Raw genomic sequence first — 23,270 nt, forward strand, 5'->3', positions numbered from 1 at the left:
CAGCCCAGGCTGCTTCTGCACCCGGCATCCTCTGTACTTGTTCTGGGGGTAGTGGGCCTGACTTCTTGTCTAGTCCGCCACACTGGAACAAAAATTCCAACTTCCGGGCCTATTTTTCCCGATCGGGTTAGCACAGCAGGGAAATGTCCCGTCTCTGCGTTCACAACCTGGGAGCAAAAATCTGGGACTTAGACTGGGATTTTCTGTGCCCACCCGCATCGGGTGTGTTCGGTGGCATGAGTGGACAATATGGTGCGATTGGTTTCACGACGGCGTGAAACCAGATTGCGATCGTCCGCTCAGCCCGCCGATGGCGGGCCACATTCTCCGCCATTGGGCATCGGGAACCTCATTGTGATACATCAGCATATCATTATAAGGCCGGCCGGAATCGTCCCCCTGCCCTGGCTTGATTGCCCACGTCAGTGGGAAAACCTGCCGATGTGTTTCACAACAGCGCACAAGCGACGTGCTCCTGGCGGACTACACTTTGCTCAGGCCTCCAAGGTTTGTTTGCCTACCTTGCTTCAGTCAGCACTCGCAGTCATCAGCACCAGGCTTCATAGACAGCACCACATCACTTTTAGGGGTACTCACGGCAGTATCTACCTACCAGATCAGCCATATGTGGGTGGGAGGACATCGTGGCAGGCCTCCACATTCCACAGTGACCCGTCACTAAACCTGGAGGCTGCAGTCTTTTTGCCTTTCTTTTTCCCTGCAGTAGTCGTGGGCTGGAAGCAATGAGATGTGCACATGTGGCTGGACTTTAAATATGTCGCCCAGCTTGATGAAGCGGCGAGGTGATGGTGTGATGGGCGAGTGAGACTCTGCCTGCCATCGAAACGGCATTTCCCGGAAATGCAGACCTTGTTTTTTATTCATTCATGGGATGTGGGCTTCACTGGCTGGGCCAGAATTTATTGCCCATCCCTAATTGCCCTTGGGAAGGTGGTGGTGAGCTGCCTTCTTGAACCACTGCAGTCCACATGATGTAGGTACATCCACAGTGCTGTTAGGGAGGGAGTTCCAGGATTTTGACCCAGCGACAGTGAAGGAACGCCGATATATTTCCAAGTCAGGATGGTGAATGACTTGGAGAGGAACTTCCAGTTGGAGGTGCTCCAATATATCTGCTGCCTTTGTCCTTCTAGATGGTAGTGGTCATGGGTTTGGAAGGTGCTGTTGAAGGAGCCTTGGTGAATTCCTGCAGTGTATCTTGTAGATGGTACACACTGCTGCTACCATGCGTTAGTGGTGGAGGGAGTGAATGTTTGTGGATGTGGTGCCAATCAAGCGGGCTGCTTTGTCCTGGACCATGTCAAGCTCCTTGCGTATTGTTGGAGCTGCACTTATCGAGGCAAGTGGGGAGTATTCCATCACACTCCTGACTTGTGCCTTGTAGATGGTGGACAGGCTTTGGGGAGTCAGTAGGTGAGTTACTCGCCGCAGGATTCTTAGCCTCTGACCTGTTCTTGTAGCCACAGTATTTATATGGCTAGTTCAGTTCAGAGTCTGGTCAATGGTAACCCCCAGGATGTTGATAGTGGGGGATTCAGTGATGGTAATGCCATGGAACATCAAGGGGCGATGGTTAGATTCTCTCTTGTTGGAGATGTTCATTGCCTGGCACTTGTGTGGTGCGAATGTTACTTGCCACTTGTCAGCCCAAGCCTGGATGTTGTCTAGGTCTTGTTGCATTTGGATATGGACTGCTTCAGTATCTGAGGAGTTGTGAATGGTGCTGAACATTGTGCAATATTCAGCAAACATTCCCACTTCTGATCTTATGATGGAAGGAAGGTTATTGATGAAGTAGCTGAAGATGGTTGGGCTGAGGAACTTCTGCAGTGATGTCCTGGAGCTGAGATGCCTGACCTCCGGCAACCACAAACATCTTCCTTTGTGTTAGGTATGACTCCAACCAGTGAAGAGATTTCCCCCTGATTCCCATTGACTTCAGTTTTGCTAGGGCTCCTTGATGCCACACTTGGTCAAATGTGGCCTTGATGTCAAGGGCAGTCACTCTCACCTCACCGCTGCAGTTCAGCTCTTTTGTCCATGTTTGAACCAAGGCTGTAATAAGGTCAGGAGCTGAATGGCCCTGGTGGAACCAAATTGGGTGTCAGTGAGCAGGTTATTGCGAAGCAAGTGCCACTTGATAGCGCTGTTGATGATGCCTTCCATTACTTTACTGGTAATCAAGAGTAGGATCATGGAGTGGTAATTGGCTGGGTTGGATTTGTCCTGCTTTTTGTGTACAGGACATACCTTGGCAATTTTCCACATAGCTGGGTAGATGCCAGTGTTGTAGCTGTACTGGAACAGCTTGGCTAGGGGTGCGGCAAGCTCTGGAGCACAAGTCTTCAGCACTATTGCTGGAATATTGTCAGAGCCCATAGCCTTTGCAGTATCCAGTGCCTTCAGCCGTTTCTTCATATCACGTGGAGTGTATCGGATTGGCTGAAGACTGGCATCTGTGATGCTGGGGACCTCCAGAGGGTTTGGGATGATATGGCGTGAAAATCTGCCATTGCGGCCGATGGGTGAAACAATGTTTTACCTGCCCGCTACCACTCTTAATGCAAATCTGGGACGATTCTGCCCTTAGTTGCTATTGTGGTTGATGAAACTGCCAAGGAAACAAGGGCATGAATTCTCTTGGGGATGGAAGGACTCTGTGTATTTGCCAATATGGTGCCAGAGCCCTGATTCTGGAAGCCTTAATCCCGAGTACCTGGCACTCACCATTTTACCGGGCGGGGAAGGGGTCGGGTTGTACTTTGCACACCTGTGGTTCATGGAGGCAGCTGCACATACAAAAGTGCAGCTGCCCTTAAACAGATCCAATTTTCATTCCTGGGATTTCCAAAACACAGCTCATATGCTTTAGATATTTGAGGAAAAGGTCTAAAGTTTCCGGAGTTATTTGGAGAGATAAGGTACCCCTTTGGGATTGTTAAAATTAGACATGCATGTGCATAAAAAGTGGGTAAGCTCCATGGAAATATAAAGTTGTCAAGTCATCTAAATCCCCAGGCTCTTTAAAGTTTTGAAACAAAAAAACATCCAGCCTGCAGCTGAAAAAAAATGGTGCTTGCTATTTCACTGTTTATTGACATAAATCTGAGGGATATCATTCTAGTATTAGTGCTGCTTGGCTGTTTCCATAATCTATCATTATCATTATTGGGGGAAGTGTAAATTCACAGTTTAATGACATATCCAACTGGTTATAACGAGATTAACTGTCTTTGATGTGGGGCTTTGTGGGAATACAAATGTTTGTATTCAGCAAGGATTAAGTGCTTGAAGGGATTTAAATGTTATCAATGAGAGTTTTTTTTAAATATAGTGAAGCCTGCAATAAACACCATGACTCCTGAGACAGCTTAAGGTGGGTATTGGGTAAGATAGCATGGAGGGTGTAAGGACAAAGGGTGGAGGGTGGACGGTTGGCATGGGTTGACTTGAGTTGGCACTAAGTTGGCATAGGGGCTATAAAGAGCCATGGGGATGAATGGGGCAAAAACATTTGCATGGAGGATAGGGGGGCCCATGGGATGGGTAGAGGGAATGGGTTGGCATGGGGAATATGAGTGCCATGGGGATGGGTGGGGGCATGAGGTGGCATGAGTTGGCATGGACGAGGCATGGGGGGCTGAGGGGGTGTGAGGTTTAAGGGTTGGAGGGCTATTTATTGTTTTATTGTTTTTATTGTAACTGGGACAATGTCTCAGATCACCGAGGCGGGCCTTTTAAACAGCCCACCTCCACTCCCGGCTGCCCTTGTGGTTGTCTCCGAATTCTTTCTGGGGTCAGTGGGCCTGAATTCAGTCAGCAACCATTCCTCCCCGCACCCACCCCCCTCCCCCCACCCACCACCCCAACTAACCCCAGAATGAAAATCCAAAGACTTGGGGCAACCTCTCCTGAGCCGCGTTTGTAGAATCGGGGATTTTCCTGACTCTGCACTCTTGACTCGGGAGTGAAAACTCAGCCCAAGGAGTCGACTGGATCACATTGGGTTTCTGACTTTTCATAGCTTTGAAGGAGGCCATTCGGTCCTTCATGCCTGTGCCAGCTGTTTGAAAGCTCTATCCAATTATTCCCCCCTGTCCTTTCACCTTATCCCTGCAAGTGTTTCCTTCTCAAGTAAAAATCCAATCTCCTTCTATAAGTTACTATTGAAAGTGCTTTCACCACCCTTTCAGGCAGTGCATTTCAGAACACAACTCACTGCATAAAGGAAATTCTTCCTCATCTCATCTTTTCGTTCTTTTTCCAATTATCTTAAAACTGTGCTCTCCAGTTGCTGACCCTCGCACCACTGGCAACAGTTACTCCTTACTTAATTCACTAAAGCTCCATACAATTATGAACAACTCTATTAACATTCATTGTACCAATGAGAATAATCTCAGTTTTCTACTAGTTTCTGATCTGGCGTGAGAGGAAGAGGTGGATGGGGTGGGATGCGATGAGAACAACCCTTAAACTGACCCTGGCCTTGTCAAGGATCTGCCAGAAGCTAAGATGCCAAGGAAGATAAAACCTATCAGTCTCCATAAAGGTGCCTTGGACTCCATGTTCTGGATCAATGTCCCAGATCAACCCAGTTGTTTGGTGGATGGATGGCCCAGTTTCCAGGTGCATGCAGCTGGAGGTTGTTAAATTAGTGCTTGTGGTTGCTGGCTTGATGCCGAAAGGGTAGGTGCCCTCTGCACTGACTCTGTAAACTCTGGCACAACCGTTCGGGTTGTATCCTGTGGAATTTTGAAACCATTATTTTTATGCCCTGGCCTGTCCTCTGTTGTGCTAGCCAATAGATAAGACATTAGGACTAGGCCATTTAGCCTTTCAAACCTGTGCCACCTCCATTCAGCTAGATGATGGCTGATTTGTATCTCAGTTCTATTGACTTGCCTTTGCACATTGACTTCAAAGGCTGCTGATGTGCTAAACTCACTTTGTCACTCTCCCTCGCAATGACATTTTCAGCAATCCGCGCCTCACAGGAGTGTTGTCAAAAAACATTTGGCACCCAGCCACATAGGATTCATTCCACAGGTAACCAAAAGCCTGGTGACAGAGGTAGGTTTTAGGGAGTGAAGAGAAGGGGGAAAACATGGAGAGGCAGGGAGGCTTGGGGAGGGAATTCCAGAGCCCAAGGCCCAAGAGCTTCAAAATAATTATAAATTTATTTTTGTATTTGTTCGTGGGATGGGGGCGTCACTGGCTAGGCCAGCATTTATTGCCAATCCCCAACTGCTCTTGTTCAGAGGGCATTTAAGAGTCAACCACATTGATGTGGGTCTGGAGTCACATGTAGGCCAGGCCAGGGAAGGACAGCAGATTTCCATCCCTAAAGGACATTAGTGAACCAGACCGGTCTTTTTTAATGACATTGTACTTCATCATTAGACTTCTAGTTCTAGATTTTTATTGAATTCAAATTCCCCCGTCTGCACAGTGGGGTTCAAACCTGGGTCCCCAGAGCATCACCCCTGGGGCTGAATTTTGCCCCCATTGGGTGGACGGGCCCAGGAGCTGTCGCGAAACTGACCACCGCCCGTGATCGGGCGCCGCCCATGATTTCACACTGGCTGGCTTATTAACAGCCAGTCAGCGCGAATCGCGCCCTGCAATGCTGAGCGCTGCCGGGGTGGGGGCGGGAGGAAGGCAAGCGCAGAAGTGTGTGCATGTACGCGGGTGAAAGCTCCCTGAAGGCACAGGGACCTGAAGATTTAGAACAGTGCAAATAAAGATTTAAAAAAATAAGTGACCATGTCCCCTTATGTGACTCTGTCACATGAGCAGGGACATGTTTTAAATGAGATTTAAACATTATTATTTTATTTTTAATTCATGTTGGAAACCTCATCCCGCCTGCGGATGGGATTCCATAAAAAAAACCCAAAGGCCGCTTGGCCTTTTCGCCCGCCCGCCAACTGAACGGTTGGGAGGGCAGTAAAAATCTGATTTAATGAATTGATTAAGGGTCTTAATAGCCCTCTTAGTTATTGGCAGGCGGGCACAAGGGGCAGCAGTGCGCCCGCCTGCCGAGCGAAATATCGCGAGAGTGCGCGATGACGTCTGGATGCTCGCCCGACATCATCGCGCACTGTTTTACTCGCGTGCGGTTCGGGCACACGCCTGCCTGGCGAGAGAGAAGCTCTGCCTCTGGATCTCTGGATTACCAGTGCAGTGACAATACCACCTCGCCACCACCTCCGCAATAGCCACATTCTAAACAAGAACCTGTTTTTCTCCAAGGCGCTGATTTCCCGGATGTGCATTTCCAGCGTATTTCCTCTTTATTTCACAATCTTAGCCTTGACGGGTTTTCTTTTTAACTCGACTACGACGCCAGTAAATTCTGGGTTTGTTTTGACGCAAGCTGACGTTTTCTGTGAGGCAGATTGATAGCTCAGTGATTTCACTTGACCCTTGGTGACAATCAAAAGTGGCTTGGACTGCGTTCAACTTCACTCCCTAGAGAATGTGACTGATAATGTGAGATCACTGGCATCGCCCTTGCACCACGATTAACCTCAGTTGCTTTTCCCCGGTGAAATGTTGCCAGTTCAGCTTTGGCGCTGCGCTGTTACTGTGGAAAAGGACGTCACCTTACCTTGGAACTTCTCATCAATTTCTCTCAGTAAAAGCTGGGAAAGTTGGGCGATGGACTCTGAAGTCTCACTGGGGTAGAGATCCTGCAGAAGAAGCTGAAGCGCTCCCTGGTTCAGTGGACCATTAGAAGTCAATGTCTGGTACAACCCTGCACAAAGGAAAATCTTATTGTCAGTAGGATAGAAGCTTGCTATGGTTCTTTTATAGGCCCACAACCAGGCTGCGCTGTCCCACAGTTTGTCCTCTGGCCTCATTAACATTTATTTTGTGTGTGATCTCCACAGGCGGCTTGTGTATTTTACTGAGACTATCTGGGCTAACAACCCCAAGTTAAGTCCTGGAATGAGGCATTGGAGTGCCAATGGAGCGTGCGGCGTTCCAGACAACTGTGAAATCAGAGACGGGTGTGGAGAGTGGTGGGGGGTGGGGGGCTCTACTTCCACACGTATGCATAAAAACTTTAAAAGCTCCTTGTCTTTTGTTGGTCACCCCTGAAGAATACTGAGTAGAGCAGGCTGGCTTCTGCTCATCTGAAACATTTTGCAAGGGGCCTAAAACAGCCATTCGACCCATCATTTACACATGTTGAGGTCTAACGTCCATTTTAGTTGGCTGACAGACAGGCCTGCAAAGCTGCCTTTAGGAATATTAACCCGCAGTGCAAGCCCTGGTTGGGTATTGGGCATTGCCTCTGAAATGAGTCCTTTTTACCCCCATTTTCTGTCCAGTAACCAATTTCCACAACAACTTGTTTAACCCATAGCAACTGTGGTGTTCAATTGTTCTGCGCTTGATTATGTGAGCCTTTTTACTATTGATGCTCACTGTGCTCGGATGGTTAAATGTGGGTGCAGACTCAGAGAAACGTATACAAACTGTGGAAATGCTGAAAAGCAGAGGGCCCAGTATAATCAAGAAACAAAGCTTAAGGGATATATTTAGAAAAAGCTCAATTTCCTCTCCTCAGGAGAGGTGTTAAATCCTGGGTAAAATTTTAAGCTTGACAGGCAGGCACACGCCCGACCTGACCGAGCGCAAAATGACGCGCGATATTTTGGTTGGCGGGCGTGCGGCGGAGTCAGCAGTGTGCCCGCTGACAATTAAAAAGCCTATTAAGGCTATTAAAAAGTTAATTAAAATAAATTTTTCACTGCCCATTCAACCTCACGGCTGGCAGGCAAAAAGGCCTTTTTTGGAAACCTCATCCATGGGCAGGATTAGGTTTCCAAAAGCAAATAAAAATCAAATAAAAACTTAATTTTTTTCATGAATAACATGTCCCTGCTCACGCGACAGAGCCACAGGAGGGGACATGTTTCATTGCATTTTTATTTTTGTAATTATATTTTTTCACGTTTCTTCACCTCCCCGAGGGAGCTCTCTGCCTCAGGGAGGTTCTGTGGCGTGCACTCGCGCGCACATGTGCCAAGGTGGCACTCGCCCTGCTCACACTCCTCCCCCTGCCCGCACAGGCTCGTGTTTCACGCTGGGTGGGCCTTAATTGGCCTGCCAGCGGGCAATTGCCTTCTGAGCCCGATCACCCCTGCCCGCCCCTGCCAAGCCCCCACGCCAAGGGCAAAATTCTGCCCCCGAAGACAAAGACCCTGGAGGAAAACACGAAAAAAAAGCTCTTTCAATTATATGGAGTATTCCATGATATTAAAATTGTTGAACTATGATCACAAAGAGGTAAACAGCCAGCTAGTCTGTATTTTTAGAGATGATGGCTCAGGGATAATAGTTGATTAGGACAATGAGTGAATTCCTTAGCACTCCTTCCAATAGAATTTGCATTTATATATCACCTTTCACTACCCAAGGACACTCCAAAGCACTTTATGGTTAATGAAGTATTTCTGAAGTGAATTCAGTGCTGTAAGGTACAAATGGGCCAGCGAAGTTGCGCACAGCGAGATCCCACAAAACAGCAGAGAGTTAAATGGTCAGTTTTACTGCTTTTTGGAAGTGTTGGTTGAGGGCTCAATACTATCACTGGGAGATCATCCTGCTCTTCTTCCACTCATGGTATGGGATATTTTATGGCCACCAGAGATGTCAGACAGGGCTTCAGTTTAATGTTTCATCCAAAAGGCAGCACCTCCAACAGAACAGCACTCCCTCAGTACGAGGATGAGATGGTTATGACTGAGCCAGGGCTGACACTAATAGTGCTATTGGATCTCTTATGTCCACCTGAGTAGACAGGCAGAACCTTGGTTTATGTTTTCATCCAAAAGATTGCACCTATGGCAATGCAGCACTCCCTCAGACCTATGATGTATCAACCTAGACTACTTCCAAGACTTGATGTCTCAGAGGTAAGAGTGATACAGCTGAAACAAGCTGTAGCTCAGGTTAACAGCATCAACATCCTGGGCGTCAACATTGATCAGGAGCTTAACTAGACCAGCCATATAAATAATGTGGCTACAAGGGCGAGAGGCTGGGAATTCTGTGGTGATTAATTGATTCCACAAGCTTGTTCATCATCTGTGAGGCACAGGTCAGGAGAGTGATGGAATACTCTTCACTTGCCTGAATGAGTCTAGCTCCAACAACACTCGAGAAGCCCTGATTGGGGGTATGCTCACCGTCCTTAATTGGCCGGCAAGCTCGAGCTCGGAGGCGGCCAATTAGGAGCCCCCCCCTCCAGTAATCTCGCTGCCAGCAAGCGCAGGCTCTGGATCCCCATTTTTGTCCTGACACCAGGGCCCCAAAGCCCAAGGGAAAATTACACCCATGATTTCAGGGTTGCTGGTCACAATCACTGGGCTACTGCTTATCAGTTTAACATATTTATTTGCAAATAGGCCACGTGCTTGCGAAACTTTGATTTTTGAGTTGAGGTTGGGCCTACACGAGAATTGGCAATTATTTTCCGCCTAGGGGGGACCCACAATGAGGGTGGAACCCTTATGCAGCGGCCTATATGTGCATCAATACAATGAGGGGAACAATCTTTCTTTCTTTCAGTTTAACTGAGAGCAAAATCACCAAGAGAATTTTCGGCTGAGAGGAGATTAAGAAAGCTGTTGTGTGTAGTTAATGAATATGAAAACAAGAAGCTCAGGCCCAGGATGTTAAAGGGATAGCTGTATGTGGTTAACCACAGTGTGTTTCATTTGTAATACAAGTTAAACTGAAACGTGACCTGAATAGATGAACTATCTCGATTCACTGTGTGTGAAGGGAAAGTAAACGAAAGCCTGCAGGCAGATAGGTAATGTAATAGGCAATACAAGCAAAGTCTCAAGTCAGCCATGGAAGCTATTTTAAGACCACTTCTTTTAAATAAATTGAAATTTTACAGGAAAGTAAGCTCTCATGACAAGACCACTTCAGCTACGCCTCGTCTCACCTTAAAAGGACAAGATCAAATGTGTTGCACTTTCAGCTACAGTTATGTTCACGGAGTTCCCATTCCATGACATGAGTGACAGCATCTCTTGGTTGCTGTGACCGGCTTTAAACCTTTTCTCGGCATTTGTTAATTTAATTCGTCACAGCGCTTCCTCCCTTGCCCCTAATCCACCAGTTCAAAACATTCGCCACCAAGACACTTCACCTCAAGCACTTGCAGCCTTTGACCTTAGGTAAGGAAATTGCTGACATCACCCAGTGTGTGTAGCGAAGGTGTCCAGTTTCAGTGGCCTCCTGGGTTGGTTCACCTAACTGTTTGTCTTGCCGGCAAAGGCCCAAAGGGTAAGTTCTGGGAGAGGGGTTGGCGACCAGAAGGTAAAAACAGTAAAAACTGGGAAATAAGAATACTGGTCTGAACTGGTCTTGTATACCTTAAAATGGGACACCAGCAAAAGCTGGGAAATAAGGGTACTGGTCCCAACTATTTTTTTCCTTCTGGGTAGGCAATAGGGTGGTGGGGGGCAGATTGTAAGGATCTGTGGAGTTGGGGGAGCAATCTGCTCCTTCTAGCTCCAATTGGCAATGCTTTGCTTAAAACATGTTTTTTGAAGTATCACACATCCTGTTGTTGGTAGTGGTCACGGGTTGGGCCACATCGTTGGCATTAGCATCCCGAGTGCAGCAGGCCTGGCCTTCCATCCCTCTCAGTCAGAAGCAGTTTCTGCAAGGGGGTTCAATATAGGTGTTAGGCGCCTTATTTACATTTGAAAGGACCTACCTCCTCCTTTAAATGGCTTCCAAGGCTGCCTACAGAGCTGTTTTTACCCAAATGTTGGCACTCAAAGCACAAGCACAGATGGAATGAAGGATGTTGTGCCTTGAAGTTGTTCCCTTTTGCTCTCACTCAGAAAATAGGCACAAAAATGGGCACAACAAGGGGCAAATTCTACCCATACTAGCTTAATGTATTGAGTTCAGTATGGACAGGCAATAGCTTTAGCTGAGATATTGTTATTTACTGACTCATATAGATATTTATTCCGATTTACTGATGCCGCAATGATGTCTACAGTATCTACAGTGTACACTGTAAGTTATTAAAGAAAAAACACCCAATTTCCTGAGGCGTTGTTCATGGGCAAATGCATCTCTTTCATCCTATACCTGTCTCTTTAATTTTCCTTTGGATTTGGTTTTAATTTTGGTTGTTGGAGGTCAATCATCTCAGTTTTAGGGCATCACTGCAGGTGTTCCTCAGGGTAGTGTCCTAGGCCCAACCATCTTCAGTTGCTTCATCAATGACCTTCCTTCCATCATAAGGTCAGAAGTGGAGATGTTTGCTGATGACTGTACAATGTTCAGCACCATTAGCGACTCCTCAGATACTGAAGCAGTCGATGTCCAAATGCAACAAGACCTGGACAATATCCAGGCTTTGGCTGATAAGTGGCAAGTAACATTCGCGCCACACAAGTGCCAGGCAATGACCATCCCCAACAAGAGAGAATCTAACGCAACCATTGCCCCTTGACATTCAATGGCATTACCATTGCTGAATCCCCCACTATCAACATCCTTTGGGTTACCATTGACCAGAAACTCAATTGGACTAGCCATATAAAAATCGTGGCTACAAGGGCAGGTCAGAGGCTAGGAATCCTGCAGTGAGTAACTCACTTCCTGACTCTCCAAAGCCTGCCCACAATCTACAAGGCACAGGTCAGGAGTGTGATGGAATACTCTCCACTTACCTGGATGACTCTAGCTTCCGCAACACTGAAGAAGCTTGACACCGTCCAGGTCAAAGCAGCCCGCTTGATTGGCACCACATCCACAAACATTCACTCCCTCCACCACCGATGCACACTAACGGTAGTATGTACCATCTACAAGGTGCACTGCAGAAACTCACCAAGGCTCCTTGGACAGCACCTTCCAAACCCACAACCTCTACCATCTAGAAGGACAAGGGCAGCAGATACATGGGAACACCACCACCTGGAGGTTCCCCTCCAAGTCACACATCATCCTCACTTGGAAATATATCACTGTTCCTTCACTGTCACTAGGTCAAAATCCTGGAACTCCCTCCTTCACTGCACTGTGGGCGTACTTACACCACATGGACTGCAACGGTTCAAGAAGGCAGCTCACCACCACCTTCTCAAGGGCAATTGGGGATGGGCAATAAATGCTGGCCTAGCCAGTGAAACCCACATCCCTTGAATGAATTAAAAAAAAAGATTAATTTTCAAATCTCACTCCAGAGACTTGAGTACAGAATCCAGTCTGACACTCCAGCACAGTACTGCGAGAGTGCTGCATCGTTGGGGGTGCCATTTTTTTTGGATGGGCCGTTAAACCGAGGCCCGGTCCGCCTTCTCAGGTGGATGTAAAATTTCCCATGGCACGACTTTGAAGAAGAACAGGTCTTCTTGGTACCCTGGTCAACATTTAGCTCTCAAACAACATCGGGAAAAAAAGCACAGGTTTTCAGGTTATTTATCTCATTGGTATTTGTGGGATCTTGCTCTGCGTAAATTGGCTGCTACATTTCCCTACATTGTAACAGTAACTACACTTAAAAAGTAATTAATCGGCTGTGAAGTGATCTTGGATGCCACGAAAAGAACTAAAAAAGTACAAAATGATTCCCTTCCTACTTTTTTCCTTTATATTTCTGCTTATTTTCCACTTCTGCTTTCAACCTCTTTGACTAATCTCACACATTGAACTCTGCCTGTTTAATTCTAGTTCTCTTTCTTTTCCCTGTCCCTTTTTCTGTAAGAAAACTAGGAAGAGAATTTCCTTTTAAATCGGTCTATGTGACCTTGCTGCAATCTGGTTAGCGTTGCTATGGCTACACTCGTGCGCGATGCTGCAAAGGTTTTTTTTTCCAGCAAAAATACAAACAAAACCACAAATGGGACCTTAACTGATCTCATTCCTGAACGCTTTTCCCTGCCAGTTGTGCAGAGTGTTTGAGATGTAGTTTCTGTAGCTTCCTCCCTGCCTCTGTTATCTATTTGTGGGCTCAGTCTCCTTGGTTTGTTGATTGAGTGACACAGGTTACCTGAAACATGGCCATTGTCCTCATCCCGCAAAATGCGCCACAATATCGCCATGTTTTCTTAGAGTGGTGCTGCCCAATAAAAATCACTGACTAGCCAGGGACGTGGCTATGGTGACACTTCTTTAACTCTGCCCATTAATTTTAGCCACAAACCCCTTACACCCACCCATACCATACACAAGTAGGTATACTTCACATTTGTATATTTACTGAACAAATATCTACCACCATTCAATAGCCAAGAGAGTGAAGCATGCACAACAATTAAGGCCAACAAAACTCTGTTTTATGACTCACCATTTTACCAACAAACACAAAAAAGGTTAAAGTTCACATGTATTCACTATGAGAATATGAGTGTTGAGTCTAATAATGGTGTTGATGAATCCTTTTTAACTTACTAAACAGAAATGTGGTTCGCCGTATCTCGATTCCCAGCTAGCCTCATGTGGCTAATATATTGGGCAACACTGTTCTTGAGGTAATCAACTTATTTTTTCGATCAGTCATCTCCAACAGGGGGCCAGTTGGCTTAGATTACTAGCGAGTAGTTCAGCATAATGCCAGAAGCATTCCTGTTCCGGCTGAGGTGGACTAATTGGGACCTGCCTCCTCCCCTTGTCCTTGAGAGTTAAGGCAATGGTGAACCACCACTGCCAAAAACTGCCAAGAAAATCACCTTGGGATGAAGCATCAGCAGACAATGAGCCAAGGAGCTGCCTTCAGGCAAAGCACTGATGGAATGGTACTGTGACTGTGGCCTTATTCAGTATGGTCAAGACCTCTTGGCTTTTATACTCTATGGGCGGAATCGTCCCAGATTTGCACAAAGTGCGATAGCGGGTGGGAAAAAAGTAATCTTACCCGCCAGCCGTAATGGCAGGTTTTCGAGCCATATCATCCAGTTCCCAGTGCGCGCCACCTCACGTATAATGCATTCACGGGAACACGCTGCATCGCTGGTGGGCGGACTCAGATTTGCCCACCCCGCCATGACCTCAGCGCTTCCTCTCTCCAGGTGCCATATTTAGAGTGCACCAGATGGCAGCATCCTTCATGTCTTCAGACCAGGACTGCTCCAGGCGACAGATGGCCCTGAAAGCAAAGGTGATGGCAGCCCCCAAATTTAGCAATCCCTCTCTGGGGCACCTGCTGGATGCAGTGGAGGGCTGCCGCGATGTCCTCTACCCCCTCTCTGGCCAGAGGAGGTCCACCAGAGTTACCAATCTGGCCTGGGAAGCGGTGGCAGCGGTGGTCAGCGCCACTGGAGTACAGAGGAGGAAGCCAACCAGTGCAGGAAGAGGATGAATGGTCTCAGCCAGGGTAAGCCAACCTCCTCATCACGCTCAACTCACACACTCCCAAACGCACCACACTCTCCCAAACCCATCACACATCCACAGGGCTCTCACACCTCAAGGGACAACACCACTAACTCTCACGCACACCCTCACATCTCCATCAGGCTCATATCCTCTGGAGCTCGCGTCCTCATCCCACCCATGGCTCCGATCACCACACAAACACTCCACTCAGTGCCATGTGCCCTGCTCACACTCTCTCCATCTGTTTCCATACAGGAGAAGCTGGCTCACAATAACAAGGAGAGGTCCTAGACCAGGGGTGTGGTAGCCCAAATTAGGCCCCTCACTCACTTTGAGGAGCGTGCCATCATGCTGACTGGTGAGGATGTGGACCCTGCCTGCGGCAACAGTGAAGTCTGCGATGAACACCCACGTGAGGATCCTGCACCACATCATCCCCCTCTCATTGCAACTGTGAGTGCTCTCTCTCCTGCTTTTGACTCTGCTGCCATGCACTAATTATCTCTACTTTGGTTCACAGGGAGATCTGCCAAGCGACTGACGCCCTCAGCCAGCCAATCCCTCAGCACCATCCATGTCCTCACCTCCAGGAGAGAGGACACCTCCTCCATTGAAGAGCTGGAAATAAGCAGCCTGGAAGACCCATCACAGCACTTACTCACACCTTCCATTAGCACAGAGACATATACCTTGGCGGAACCTAGATCTAGAGTAGGCTCGGGTTCACAATCTGGTGTTCACCACACAGACAGGCGCCCACAGCAGGAGGAGGCAATTCAGCCGAGACCCCTGACACTCAGACGACTGCTGGGGATGAGGCATCTGTGAGGTCTGAGTCATATGGCGAGCCTCTGGATTCAGCCTTCCAACTCACTGTGGAGAGTCAGCAGAAGGTGTGTGAACATCACGCAGAGCTGTTGGAAGCCCTTTACGTGAGTTGGAGGAGCGTGTCCACCTGCTCTCCGATGAAATGGTGCCCACATGTACACGTATGGGAGACCCTGGTCCAGCAGAACGCGGAGATGCACACAGACATGCACTCCATCGCGGGAGCCATGTGTGACTTCCTGCAGTGGCAATGGGAGAGGGAAATGAGGCACCTTGATGTCCCCCTAGGTGCTTCTTCCCCTCAAGGAGTCAGGCTGGATCCCTCGTCCACCTGAAGGGAGGAGGAGCGGCAACTGGACACCCCTGAGCCACCCACTCAGGGATCTCAGTGGCTGTCCACTCCCTCTGAGTCCCCTTTGCCTGTGACCCCCTCAACCTCGTTCTCTGTCACTGTAGAGGGAGCAGCTGGCCCACAGGAGGACAGCCAGAGCAAGCCGGGGCCCTCAAGGCCTCAGCTCTCCAGAGGACACACGCCGACGTCATCAGAGGCAACAGGGTCAAGCATTGCACAGGCTGTCTCCACCCCTGCTGCGGATGTCAGGGTAGCACCTAGAAGAAGTGGTAGGCTTAGAAAAGTTAAGAAATTCTGATTACAGGTGGTTGCATGTGTGAACACATTTTGTCACTTTATAATCTGAAGATATATTTACTTTCACTGAACAATGTGTAATGTTCTCTTTCAGCTTCATTGACAGGCTTCACAAGTCCTCCACTCTATCCCCCCCATCACCAGCACCCCCCCCACCCCCGCACTAGCAGTTCAGCTACAGGTAGCCAGACCATGAGTGATTCTGGAGGGAGAAGCGTGTGTGTGTGTGGCAGGGCCTTTTGGAGCTTCAAGCAAGTACTCTCCCACACACACAGAGTCTTCATCCATCACACTCATCTCACTGTCCCAAGCATTTTCAATGCTGCCTGCTCTCTTTCAGTTATCCATCTGAGCTGTCCTGCATCTCCGCCCACCCACTGATCGCACCCCCATGCAGCATCTGTGCCCGTCCAGCACAAGATTCCGCTTGCTTCTGATTTCAACAATGATGCTTGTAGTCAGATTTTTGCTCAACTCCCCTGTCCTTTCCCATCCCCCAGTCACCCATGTCCTTTCTCCCATCACTGTCGAGCCCCCCAGCATCGCCTTCCACCTCCCTACCATCACCTACCAATCCCAACCCTTATCTTTCCAAAACAAAAACAAAAATACCTGGAAAAACTCAGCAGGTCTGACAGCATCTGCGGAGAGGAGCACAGTTAACGTTTCGAGCCCGTATGACTCTTCAACAGAACTAAGGAAAAATAGGATAAAGATGTCCAGGTGAACGTGCACGATCCCTATCTTCCTGACAATCCCACCCTCATCCACGTTGACCTCCCTGACCTCTTCCTTCCCACCCCCAGGGTCCATGTCTGCCTCCAAGTCCCCACCCAATCACCCTCGCTGTGCCTTGTGCCGCTACTGACGCAACCACACCCTCCCACCTTTCCGGCTCCCCCTGCCCCCCTTCATACTCACCATTCCCTCCTAACATGCCCACCCTCAGTTCGCTCCCTAGGGGGCAGTCATTGACTCCACAGACCCCTTTCCCTTGCACTTTCACCAAGACATCCCCCGCCTCTTACTCCCTCCTCCACCCTTTCTCCCTCCTCTACCCTTACTCCCTCCTGTCCCCGGACATCTTCCTCCCCCTGGACTCCTTCCCCCCTCCGAGCTCCCTCTCCACTCCGAACTCCTTCCCTTACACCTTCCTCCCCCCTTACACCTCCCCACTTGCCCCATTCTCCCCGTTACGCCCTCCTCCCCCGTACTCCCTCCAACCTCCTCCCAACCTCACCGTCCCCCCCAATCCCCAACCTCACACCTCCCAACACCTTTGCCGTCCACTCCCAACCTCATCTTCTCGATACACCTTCCTCTCCCAGTCAAACCTGGCCCTTCCTCTCCCATTCCCCTGTTAGACATTCCTCTCCCAATCACAGCTGGTCCTTCCTCTCCCCCCTCGCCGATCATCTGTAGCAGCTCATGGCCAAGACCTGAAGCAGACCCGAGACATCAGCGGAGACCTTCCACCTTCTGTGAGCTGCTTTGCGTTGGAGCCATGTCCATGAGAATCCACCCAGCTTGCGATGCACGTATTCCTCCAGGGTCCGGTAGCTGTAGGGCTCCAGTATCTTCTCCCCTTCGGATGTCTGTGATCTGAGCAAGGCCCTGATGGTAAGTCCCGATGTCTGCACATCACACTTGTCCAGGTGTGTTCTGGGCCTACGTGTTTTGCCTCCGGCGTAACGGTAAATCTGGCGTGTGGGGTATGATTCTGGTCGGGCCTTACTTTGCATCTCATGCAAAGTGGGTTCATGCTGGCCTCCAGCGGGATTGGCGTTCCACCATGGCAGACACCGTCGGATGATCCCGGTGTGCTTTCACGCTGGCGTGAAACCGATTTTTGGCCTTTTCACCATATTGTCTGCACACCCTCCCTCCCCGCACCGCCCCCCCCCACACCAACCCCCCCACCCCACCACCCACTATGACACCCGAGGCCAACGGGGCCGGAAAATTCTACCCTATTTCTCTTGTGATAAAATGTAGAATTCCATTCGTTTTTCTTATGGTCTTATCAGCCTGAGTTGCTGCCTTCAATGTCCTGTGAACCCAAACCTCCAAATACCTTTGCTCTTTCACACCATCCAGCTGACCCCCATTCAGAATAATTACTGCTATCAGTTTGTTTCCCAAATATATTATCTCACACTTCCTATTAGAATTCTTCCTGGTATTAGAAATTTTAACATGATGCGCAGCCCACTCCTCATTACAAAAGCCACTGAGCCTTTTCAAGCTAACACCAATGACCTCATTGCACAGATTAATAGAATTATTATTCTTCATAGCTTTGGTGTCCTCAAGATTAACCTCAAGGTAAGCTTCTGGCCACAGATCCACTCCATCACTCAGACTACCTATCTTGATCTGCTTAACATCATCCCTGCCTCAGCTCATCTGCTGCTGAAATCCTCATTCATGCCTCTACACTCGACTTTTCCATTGCAATCCTTCCTGGCCTCCCACATTCTATCTTCCATAAATTTGAAGTTATTTAAAACTCTGTTCCCAAGTCCATACCTGCGCCAAGTTCCATTCGTCTACACCCCTGTGCATGCCGACCTGCATTGGTTTCTGGTCAAGAATACAACGATGGGCTTTAATCCTGGCAGCATACGAATATACTTTCGTACATAGTCCTGGCAGTCAAACCGCAAACGCCGATGCCCTTAGTCGTTTGCCTTTACAAGAAGATGATGAGCACGTCCCAGTTCCACAGGAACTTGTTTTACTGTTAAATTTATTCGATGCCGCTATGTGCTCGACAGATCAGAGGCTGGACAAGTCGGGACCCAGTCCTATCTCAGGTACAAGAACAAGTGCTACATGGTTGGTCACAGGAGCCCGTATTTGATGAAATGAAACCGTACTTCAACAGAAGACATGAAGTAACCAGCCAGGATGGCATCTTATTGTGGGGAGCATGAGTGATAGTTCCTCCAAAGGGAAGGGAGCCACTTTTAATTGAACCAAACAGTGCCCATCCAGGAATTTCCTGAATGAAGACCATAGCACACAGCTATCTATAGTGGCCTGGGATGGATGGTGAAATAGAGAGTTTAGTAAAGCACTGTGTGCAATGTCAGCAACTGCAAAAGTTGCCAGTGACAGCCCCATTACACCCATGGGAGTGGCCGGGTAGACCCTGGGTGCGTTTACACATTGACTACGTTGGACCTTTCCTGAGAACAATGTTTCTCCTCATTGTCGATGCCCATTCAAAATGGTTGGACGTATATGAGGTGAAGTCACTAACATCGACCACTACAATTGAGAACCTATGTCAGAGTTTTGCCATTCACGGATTACCAGAGGTGGTCTTTTCTGATAACGGCACGGCATTTACGAGTGCTGAGTTTCAGCGGTGTATCACTCAAGTGAAAACTGCACCCTTCCTCAAACGGACTGGGCGAAAGGGCGGTTCAAACATTCAAGACAGGCATGAAAAAGCTAACTGGCGATTCCTTGGCAACTAAGCTAGCACGCTGTCTTTTTCTTTACAGGGCTATCCCTCATACAACAACAGGTGTCGCACCTGTGGAGTTATTGTTGAAACGTCAGCTCAGGATGAGGTTGAACTTAATAATGATGAATTTAGAGGGGAAGGTGGAAAGGAGTCAGGGAGGCCAGAAAACTAAACATGACTGGCATAGTCTTGAGAGGAAATTTACCGTGGGAGAGCCAGTATACTTGAAAAACCTTGGGGAAGGACCAAAGTGGTTACCGAATAAGTGCAATGAATGGACCACTATCTTACCACATGGGGGCGGAAGGCTGGATCACCCATAGACATGTGGACCATTTCAGGAAGAGAAAGACAAATCATTAAGATTTGGTTCCACCTGTGATCATGACCGGGTCTGCATTTCCTGTTGAGGATACTCAACCCAGGACTGACATGTCTGATGTTCCTTTAAGAGTTGAGGATACAGAGCTGCAAGTGCCCACCGAAGCACCTGATGTTCAGGCAACTCCGGAAAAGGAGGTTCCTGACAAAGAATCTGAAGTTGTGGAGCTGCGACGTTCCACACGAACCTGGAAACCACCTGAAAGACTAAACTTGTAAATTCCTTACCCAGTGTAAATATCATGTTGTCTTGTAAAATATCTACTTGTAAATATAATATGTTTGGCCGAGTTAAATGGGGAGGAATGTAGTAATTATGGTTTTATTTAGTGTGTAATGTACCTTTAAGAATAATACTTGTTAGGCAAGATCACATGATCTGTAGTAACCAATAGGAGAGTAGCGCAGGCTTCCTCAGGAGTCAGTGTAGAGATAGAGTTGGAATTGAAAGCACACGTGTAATCCCTGCTGAGTATATTGCAAATAAACTTAATGTTTCCACCCAAGCAGTGTCTGCAGATCAATTCTATCGTTAATGGTACAACTCAGCCACCCTACAACAGCAATAAATGCCAGTATTGCTAGCACATCTCATGAACAAATAAAACAAAGTCTACCCCAAACTGCTGCCCTTTGACCTTGCTCACCAGCTTAGCCAAAAGCACAAGGATTTTTGTCTCCAGTAGTGAGCTCATTATTTAGCTGCCTCACCTTCCATCACCTGTCACCGTGCAGGTGCTGCAGCATAACAAGAGTCAACTCTAACCAAGTCAATGTTATTCGATAATTTACATTTCACACCGGCCAACAAAAGTCAGGAAGAAAAAGCAAGTGAGGCTGGAACGAAAGGGGAAGCAACATCGATACACAGAAAGGGAGGGAGAGAGAGGAAAAAAAACGTGGGACTTTGTCTGGAGTCCTTTTTGTGTCTTCTAATTTTTATTTCCATTGAAGTTAACAACTCGCTGTCACTCATTCTGCATGATCGCACAAAGTCAAGGTCGACCCTAGTATGTTAATTTCATTGCAATCATTAATTGCCCCAGCAGGGGATGGTGTATACTGGCGTTGTTGGGTCACTGGGTTATAAGCTCAAATTCTGACCCAAAATTAGGAAGGTCAGTTCAATAAATCCTAGAGAGATTCTATTATAAAAGTTGCTAGATTACTGCAAAGCAGCTTACTAAAGACCCTTCTTGCCTGGCTTATAGACGACTCCCACCTACTTAATGGTTGACTCTTGCTGGGATAGGCCCACATCCTAAGAATAAATAGATTAAAAGTAAACGACTGCAGAAAATGATTAATAACAGAATAAAACAGTATCCCAGCAACTCCCCGGCATTACAGTAAAGAATCTCATCTCGGGGTTGATAGAGATGGTGGTTATGAAGTTCTCAGGCTTCATTCCCTTTGGTAATGACATCAGCTGATCCCTTTGATAAGGTCACTGACTTGTTAATCACTCCTTGGACGCTTATCCCAGTACAGATGACAAACAAGCTGTTCAAATAGCGTGGAAAATAATCAAAGGCTTTGGAATACAGCATAACAGGAATTTGACTGTAGGCCCGAATGGCTCAAGAACAAAGCGGGGGGAAAATGTGATAAGGTGGTGAGTGTCTGTCACCATAAATCGAATTGGAGAATGTTTGTGAAAATGTGGCACTTGGCACAAGCGAAGTTGTACTTGGTGAACAAAGACAAACTTTCAGGTTCCCAGTAATGTGCTATGATCGACAAGGTCTTGACTGAGCAAATCCGCACCAGATGATCCTCTCCATTTAGTGGAGTGCAGCTAATCGTTGTAAGTCAATTGCCTTCAGTTTATTCTAATTTTTTGGCCCTGTGCAAACAATGCCATTGAATCTGCGAACCACCCATAGCAGCTGCTCATTCTGCTACCCATAAAGAACGATAATGGTTTGTCTCTAAAGGTTTTATCGATTTTCTGAAGCCGGATTAGAGAGCAGCAAAGGAAGGAGGTGCTGACTGAGTGAGTTACTGTTAGACCAGAGATTCTGCCAGATTGAAGCCCCCTCCCCACCACTTAAAATCTAATAAAAAGCAGCCTTAGCCTCGTAACAAGGCGAGACAGTGGTGTTGCGGTAATGTCACTGGACTAGTAATCCAGAGGGTCAGGCTAATGCTCTGGGGACATGGGCTCAAATCCCAACATGGCAGCTGGCAGAAGTTAAAATCAATTAATAGAAAGAATCCGGAATTGAGGGCTAGTCTCAGTAATGGTGACCATGGGCAGAATTTTACACCTCGCAGGCGGGTGTGCGCCCGACCTGATTGGGCGTAAAATAGCACGAGAAGACATCGGGCGAGTGTCCTGACATCATCCAGCACGTGCGCAATCTTCAGGTTGCCAGGCGCACACGGGTGTCGGACCCGTGCACGCCATCAATTAAAAGGCCACTTAAGGCCAATAGAAATCCAATTGATCCATATTTCACGTTGACTGTGCGATTTTGCGCTCGTCGCACGGGCAAAACGGGCAGCCCACATTTTGCAAAACCTCATCCAAGGACTGGATAAAAAGGGTCAGCAGCATTGCCATTGTGAGTATTGAGGAGTTTAGGAGACAGTTTGCTGCTGGTTTCTTACTGGAACTTGACAGCTTCATCTCAGTTCTGACCTTCATTCTTAGCATTTCTAGACTTCATTTCAGGACTCCTTGGTGCCTCCAAGGCCCCTGGGGAGCATTGACCAGGTGGACCCTCCCAGGTATCAGACAGCCTTCTTTTACCCTGGTAATGGGGATTGTGGTCTCCGCTGGAGGTACCTCCTCTGAGGAGGAAGAGAGGGGCAGAAGGGAGAGGAGGCCAGGTGTCCCAATGCAGCTTCCAGGGGAGGGTCCTGTAGGAGGAGAGGTGCAGGCACAAGGGGTGTAAGACCAGCAGGTAAGTCCAAGGCAGCAGGGACTGCAGAAGATGTCACTAACCTGCCAGGGTTTACAGGCAGTGATGCAGCTACCTCAGTATGTCCGAGATGCAATGGGAAGGAGGCTCTGCCTTTCCACGGAGACAGTGACCTCCATTTGTCAGGTGATCGGGCCTGAGATCATCTCCAACTGTATGGGTAGAAACCCCATGCCAGTGGCTCTGAAGGTCACAGTGGCCCTCAATGTCTATTGCTCTGGCTCTTTCTAGGGCTCAGTGGGAGATCTGTGTGGAGAGTCCCAATCAGCTGTCCACAGTTGCATCAAGCTGGTGACAGAAGCTCTGTTCAGGAGGGTAATGACATTTATTCATTTCCGTATGGACGAGGCCAGACAGGCTGAGCGAGCCAGAGGGTTTGTAGCGATTGCTGGGTTCCCCTGCATCCAGGGTGCAGTCGACTGTACACATGTGGCCATCAAAGCGCCAGCGGGTCAGCCGGGCGCCTTGTTCAACAGAGATTCCACTCCATGAACGTCCAGACAGTGTGTGACCACAGAATGCAGATTCTGCAAGTCTGTGCAAGGTACCCAGGCAGCTCCCATGACGCTTACATCCTCACACTCCCAGGTGCTGAGGCTCTTCAGTGCTCCAGCCCGGC

General features: G+C 48.2%; 1 protein-coding gene across 2 annotated transcripts in view; it reads right to left on the reverse strand.

Moving 5' to 3' along the window:
- The window catches only part of LOC144680941 (uncharacterized), a 91,258-nt gene that overhangs the window by 45,065 nt on the left and 22,923 nt on the right, over positions 1-23,270 (reverse strand). The window contains exon 2 of one of the 2 annotated variants that reach the window (XM_078542556.1): positions 6,635-6,781. The exons of the other annotated variant lie outside the window; for it this stretch is intronic. Coding sequence (XP_078398682.1) covers positions 6,635-6,781 — 147 coding nt within the window. The remainder of the gene's footprint in view (positions 1-6,634; positions 6,782-23,270) is intronic. 2 annotated transcript variants of the gene reach the window in all.

Source organism: Cetorhinus maximus, chromosome 1 (genome assembly GCF_964194155.1).
Source record: "Cetorhinus maximus chromosome 1, sCetMax3.hap1.1, whole genome shotgun sequence".
NCBI lineage: Eukaryota > Metazoa > Chordata > Chondrichthyes > Lamniformes > Cetorhinidae > Cetorhinus > Cetorhinus maximus.